Source organism: Hyaena hyaena, unplaced genomic scaffold (assembly GCF_003009895.1).
Source record: "Hyaena hyaena isolate Hyena2069 unplaced genomic scaffold, ASM300989v1 scaffold_343, whole genome shotgun sequence".
NCBI lineage: Eukaryota > Metazoa > Chordata > Mammalia > Carnivora > Hyaenidae > Hyaena > Hyaena hyaena.
In genome coordinates, this window is record NW_024080975.1 from 1,242,419 (window position 1) to 1,249,049 (window position 6,631).

Sequence of the window (6,631 nt, forward strand, 5' to 3'; positions counted from 1 at the left end):
AGGCCGGCGCGGGAGGGAGCAGGCGCCGCCGGCCGGCCGGCCACCGTGCGCCCCGCGCCGCCGGCCTCCGGGACGCGCTCGCGGAAGAGCCCAAAGTTTGCCGCGGCCGGGAGTCGCCGCCCTCCGGGAGCCCCGGGGCCCGTCGCGCTTCCCGGTATCGCGGGCCAACTTTGCCCGTCTCCCCCCTCCCCTCGGCGGAGGCCGGGCGCGCGGAGCGCGGCGGCGCTCGGGGCCGGCCGAGCGGGCATGGGCGGGGGCCCGAGCGGGGCCGGGCCGCGGGGGCGCTGAGGGGAGCGGACCTCCCCGCCGGGGCGCCTCCGACGCCAGCATGCCGCGTCCGGGCCCCTGCCTCTGGCTGGTCCTGCAGGTGATGGGCTCGTGCGCCGCCATCAGCTCCATGGACACGGAGCGCCCGGGCGACGGCAAGTGCCAGGCAATCGAGATCCCGATGTGCAAGGACATCGGCTACAACATGACCCGCATGCCCAACCTGATGGGCCACGAGAACCAGCGTGAGGCCGCCATCCAGCTCCACGAGTTCGCGCCGCTGGTGGAGTACGGCTGCCACGGCCACCTCCGCTTCTTCCTGTGCTCGCTGTACGCGCCCATGTGCACCGAGCAGGTCTCCACCCCCATCCCCGCCTGCCGGGTCATGTGCGAGCAGGCCCGGCTCAAGTGCTCCCCGATCATGGAGCAGTTCAACTTCAAGTGGCCCGACTCGCTGGACTGCAGCAAGCTCCCCAACAAGAACGACCCCAACTACCTGTGCATGGAGGCGCCCAACAACGGCTCGGACGAGCCCGCGCGCGGCCCCGGCCTCTTCCCGCCGCTCTTCCGCCCGCAGCGGCCGCACAGCGCGCACGAGCACCCGCTGCGGGACGCGGGCCCGGGGCGCGCCGGCTGCGACAACCCGGGCAAGTTCCACCACGTGGAGAAGAGCGCCGCGTGCGCGCCGCTGTGCGCGCCCGGCGTGGACGTGTACTGGAGCCGCGGCGACAAGCGCTTCGCCGTGGTCTGGCTGGCCGTGTGGGCCGTGCTCTGCTTCTTCTCCAGCGCCTTCACCGTGCTCACCTTCCTCATCGACCCCGCGCGCTTCAGGTACCCCGAGCGCCCCATCATCTTCCTCTCCATGTGCTACTGCGTCTACTCCGTGGGCTACATCATCCGCCTCTTCGCTGGCGCCGAGAGCATCGCCTGCGACCGGGACAGCGGGCAGCTCTATGTCATCCAGGAGGGGCTGGAGAGCACGGGCTGCACCCTGGTCTTCCTGGTCCTCTACTACTTCGGGATGGCCAGCTCGCTGTGGTGGGTGATTCTCACGCTCACCTGGTTCCTGGCGGCCGGCAAGAAGTGGGGCCACGAGGCCATCGAAGCCAACAGCAGCTACTTCCACCTGGCAGCCTGGGCCGTCCCGGCCGTGAAGACGATCCTGATTCTGGTGATGCGCCGGGTGGCGGGGGACGAGCTCACCGGCGTGTGCTACGTGGGCAGCATGGACGTGAGCGCCCTCACTGGCTTCGTGCTCATCCCGCTGGCCTGCTACCTCGTCGTCGGCACCTCCTTCATCCTCTCGGGCTTCGTGGCGCTCTTCCACATCCGGAGGGTGATGAAGACGGGCGGGGAGAACACGGACAAGCTGGAGAAGCTCATGGTGAGAATCGGGGTCTTCTCGGTGCTGTACACCGTGCCGGCCACCTGCGTGATCGCCTGTTACTTCTACGAGCGCCTCAACATGGAGTACTGGAAGGTGCTGGCTGCCCAGCACAAGTGCACCGTGAACAGCCAGACCAAAACGCCCGACTGTCTGATGGCCGCCTCCATCCCGGCCGTGGAGATCTTCATGGTGAAGGTCTTCATGCTGCTGGTGGTGGGCATCACCAGCGGCATGTGGGTCTGGACGTCCAAGACCCTGCAGTCCTGGCAGAACGTGTGCAGCCGCGGGTTCAAGAAAAACAACAGGAAGAAACCGGCCAGCGTGATCGCCGGCGGTGGGACTTACAAACAAGCCCAGCGCGCCCAGAAGACCCGCCTCGGGAAGCACGAGGTCGCCGCCCAGCCGCCCACCTGTGTGTGAGCTGGCTCGCGGGCGGTGGGCTGGGGGGCCCACGCGGGATGCGGTGGCGGTCAGAGCCAAAGCGCGGTGCCTCTCCTGGTCGCTCGGTCGGGGTTTTTTAAACGAAAGGAAAAGAAAACAGTTTTTGCCCTGAAATTCAGGATGCTGTGCGGACACTGACAGTAAACGTGAGCTTGCAGGCTTTGTTGTTGTTGTCGTCGTCTTGTTGTGTTTTCAGAAGGAGAGCCCCCCCCCCCCCCCCCCCGGTTAAGTAACTGACCCCTTGTGCAACTGATTTGTGGTGAGGTGGTAGGTTCGGCTTCCAGAAGAAAACTTTTGTTTAGAGCCTTCCGGAAACACACAGCTGTGCCGTGTGGGAGCTGGCTTCACCACCCATTTATGGATCCGAAGGGATAACGTCTCTGTGAATTAAAGAGCTTCTTTCTGCTGGGTGGCGTTGGGGGGGGGAGGGAGGGCGGCCAAGCGGGTGTCCAGGAAGGAGCTGTCCCTGGCCCCCCCCCCAGGAGGGCTGTGTGTGGGACAGCAGTTTGTGCAGACAGGAAGAAAGGGGAGCCCTGACAATTTAGTACACTCCAGTGGGTTTGGAGTCACTTAAAATAGACTCCAGCCTCCAGCCTTCACAAAAGGTCTTTCTCCAAGACGCAAACTTCCACCAAACCTCACATTTGCAAATGCAAGCAATGTGCGATACATTTCTTCCCTCTTTCCTGGAAAACGAAAAGAAAAACAAGTATTTTGCCGAACATAAAGACAACAAAAGAAATCTCAACAAAAGCCCGGGGAGGCCCAGCCCTCAGAAACCCTCTAGTGTTACATTTTGTGGCTTTTTAATGGAAACCAAGCCAATGTTATACACGTTTGGACTGATTTGTGGAAAGGAGGGGAGGGGGGAGGGGAGAAAGATCATTCAAAAGTACCCAAAGGGTTTATTGACTCTTTCTATTGTTAAACAAATGGTCTCGGTGAATAGATCAAGAAGCACTAGACAGGGTACTGTATTCCCTCTACCACACCAGCCAGGAGTGGGGCTGCCTGGGTATGTCTGTGATACAGGATATTTTCCATGCTGCACTGTTTTATTAAAAATAAATGCGTTCTTTAGTTTGGTGCCGGTCCCTGGAGCATCATGAGGTTTCCCTTCCCCAAGTGTGGAGAGGCTAGAGAAAACTTTTTCCCTCTCTTCGCCTTTCAGGCAAACCCTGGGTGTGCTTCTCCATGGAGAGGTTGCAGGTTTTCCCGACGAAACGGCGCATGGGCGGATTCCGAGGTTGGCAGAGTAATTCAATTTCGAGTTTCGGTGGAATTACATGCGGGAAAAAGCGGAAGGCTGGAAACGTGTGCCGGGACTCTCGGAGGCCGGATGTGAGGGCCTGGCTGTAGACACGTCATCGGGGAGCTGCTAGGTGTGGGAACGCTGGTGAGCCCTGGACCCACCTGGGGTAAGATCTCCGGGGACTGGGGCCAGCCCAAGTCGGAGAACCGGATCAGAGTAGTCTGAACAGTGGACTTGCTGGGAGAGTTGTGCCTGGAGAGTTCTGTGCAGCGGTCCAAAGTGTGCTGGCTTCGTGGCAAGTCTGGAGCGTGTTTACAAAACAGTTTATAGACCTGGACAGGAAAAAATACCTGCTGAGGGTGGGCAAGACGTGAAGGAGCAGCTAATCGGCTTTGTGTATCTGTGAACTTGAGTCTTCACCTGTGTTTGCTGCAGGAGAGACGGAGCGGTTAAGGCCTGAAGCGAGTCCAGGTTCAGTGGTCAGAGGCAGAGCTGCACTTGAGTCCTAGCCCAGAGTTCCCAAGGGCACAGTCCAGACCCCTGCCGTGGGAAATCGGCAGAATAAGCCAAGCTATCGGTGGGGCGTGCTGATGTCAAGCTCCTAGGTGAACAAGGAAGCCTTAAGAATTTTGAACGTGTGTTAAGCACTTAGTAGAGAAGGACAGAATCCTGGAGTCAGGACAGCCAGTTTCCTGAAGAGGGTGTTTAGGAACGAAGCCTGATGACCATAAGGCCACCCTCGAATTGACACCAGAGCTGGGTAGAGAGGTTCAGGTCAGTTTGGGGGCACCACCTCACATGGACGTGTATGGCTGTAGCCTGCTGGACCCCGGGTGGTTTGGGATCAAGTTCGAGAAACCCCAGCTAGGCAGGCAAAGTAATTCAAAATAAAATCCCAAGTAGGCTTCAGTGCATTGAAAAGGCAAGAAAAAGGGGCACCTGGGTGGCTCAGTCAGTTAAGCGTCCAACTTCAGCTCAGGTCATGATCTCACAGTTTGTGGGTTCGAGCCCCGCGTCGGGCTCTGTGCTGACAGCCAGCTCAGAGCCTGGAGCGTGTCTTTGGATTCTGTAACTCCCTCTCTCTCTGACCTCCCCCGCTCATGCTGTCTCTGTCTCTCTCTCAAAAATAAAAATAAAACATTAAAAAATTTTAAAAAAGAAAAGGCAAGAAGAAAGTTTTTTAAAAGTGCCCACAAATAAAAACCTATCTGTGGATTGTTCCCACCCAGCCTCCCAAAGACTATCCAGAAGTACTCATGTGTGGGTATATGTATGTATGTCCTGCCCCCTTCAAGTGACCCTTAGGGAGAATAAAAATACCTGTTTGGAACAGAGTTTGGGGAGTCTGGAAAGATAATGCTATCGAGAGTGGCTGTGAGCATCGAGGCTGAGAGTGAACCCCAGATCCCTCAGCTGCGAACTCAGTGGGCTAACCGGCCCCTTTGCATCTGCCTGTGTTCGGGGGTGTCGGCCGCAGACCCCAGTCCCTGGGAAGACTCAGTTCGACAACTCTAGAATGTGTGTCAGTGTGGATACAGACTGTGGGGGCTTGTTCACCAACGTCAGGGTTGAGGCAGGCGCACGCAGGCACTGAGCCGGCCGGTGACACGTGCGTGTGGCTGCAGATGGGATTTCTAAGTGAACTGCTTCTTGGGGTGCTTTCCTGAGGAGCCACAATCTGGCCCGGGTCACATGCAGAGAATCTGCAAATTTTAGGAGAAGCATCAAGGCTCAAAAGTGCAAACACCACCACTAGGCCTTGGGTCCTCTTGAGCCAGACTCGGGGCTTCCACAGGAATTGTCGCCTTGATGCGGCCATTTCCCAGCCTCCCTGCCTTCGCGCCAGGGAAACGGAAGCCTGCTTTGGTGACGGATCCCAGCCGCGAGGTTGTAGTGAGAAGCCCAGAGCAGGGGACTGTCCAGAGTCACCGTGTAGTCCGTCATTCTTTCCCTCCTTTGGTGCCCAGCTCCTTGCTACTTCCTCTGTGCCAGGGCCCGGGAGCCGGGGCCGCCACACCTGGCCCTCGGCTCGGGGTCACGGCCTGGCACGGGAGACCAGCGCGCGGGAAAGGGCTCGTGAGCGATGCGTCTTCTGCGTGCTTCTGTGCTTCTGTTTTGAGTCGGGGAGGCCTCCCAACGGTGGCCCAAAGTGCACGGGAGGCAGGAGGCCCGCACAAATAATCTGGCGGCAGGGAGATGTTGCGGGATAACGGCCAGAGCAGAAGCTGCGAACCCGGAGCAGAAGCCTCCATGCGGCCCTCGCGGTGCCCGGCACCCAGCGGAAGGCCCGGAGCAGCACCATAGTCACAGCAGCAGCAAGGACGGCGATGGCCACCATGGGCCCCGTGTGCCGAGTGCTTTCCGGGACTGTGTCCTTTCATTAGCACTCAGACAGGTGCCGATATCAGTGCCACTTTATCATGGGGCCCAGAGAGGTTCAGTACATTCCCAGGGTCACACAGCATGTAACACTTGGAGCCTGGACAGGAAATCAGGCAGTCAGGCCAGAGATCCTGCAGCAGCGGCTCAATCACTTCCCGCTGAGAGAAGGACTGACAGCCACACGCTGCGGGCACTTCCCAGGCGGGGCAGCTCCCGTGCGCTCAGCCACCTGCAGGCGCATTCTGGCGGGACAGTTCGCACCCCCACACCGTAGGTGAGGACAGGGGGCCACAGAGAAGTCGAGACACGTGGCCGAGGCCACGCAGGGAGCCAACAGGAGCCGGAACATGGACCCGGCTGTGTGGCTCCAAACCCGCACTCGTGGGCACCAGGCCCTCCCCTCCCTCCATGGCTCTGAGGACCCCACGTGCACCGAGCACTTTGCTCTGCACAGCAGCCCCGCGATGCCTGTGCGGTGGGCGGAGGGCAAGACACGCGGGCGTGGGGCATGGGAGGCGATGGGGGCACCTGCTGCACTGGCGGGAGAGGGAGCTCAAAGGTGGGCGCTCAGGAGGCGGGGCCGGCGGGGGTGCGCTCGGGCCCACTTAGGCCGGGGGGGACGGGGGGTCAGGGGCCGTCACCAAGACAGAAGAGGACGGGGGCCACAAGCCGGCGGAGAGCGGAGGAGGGGTGCAGTGAAGACGTGCGGGGGGTGGGGGGCGGCCTGCAGGCTGTGCCTGGGCTGCAGGACTTGGGAGCGAGCCCGGGGGCCACGGGTGGGGTCCAACAGTGGTCAGGGTTGAGGGAGGGGTTAGTTGGGGGCAGAGGAAGGAGGGGGAGGAAGAAGGAGGGAAGAGGAGGAGGAGGGAAGAGGAAGAAGAAGGGGGGTGGAGGGAGGAGGA

At 60.5% G+C, this 6,631-nt stretch overlaps 1 protein-coding gene across 1 annotated transcript; it reads left to right on the forward strand.

Annotated features, from left to right (window-relative positions):
* The first annotated feature begins 320 nt into the window (after nucleotides 1-320).
* FZD10 (frizzled class receptor 10) lies at nucleotides 321-2,204 on the forward strand. The gene has a single exon (XM_039249582.1). It carries the CDS (start codon nucleotides 329-331, stop codon nucleotides 2,072-2,074), a length of 1,746 nt encoding a protein of 581 aa, XP_039105513.1. The 5' UTR covers nucleotides 321-328; the 3' UTR covers nucleotides 2,075-2,204.
* The last annotated feature ends 4,427 nt before the right edge of the window (nucleotides 2,205-6,631 follow it).

Bases quoted from the DNA above. Each gene is read 5' to 3' on its own strand.
- FZD10 (XM_039249582.1), top strand. From the start codon at position 329: ATGCCGCGTCCGGGCCCCTGCCTCTGGCTGGTCCTGCAGGTGATGGGC.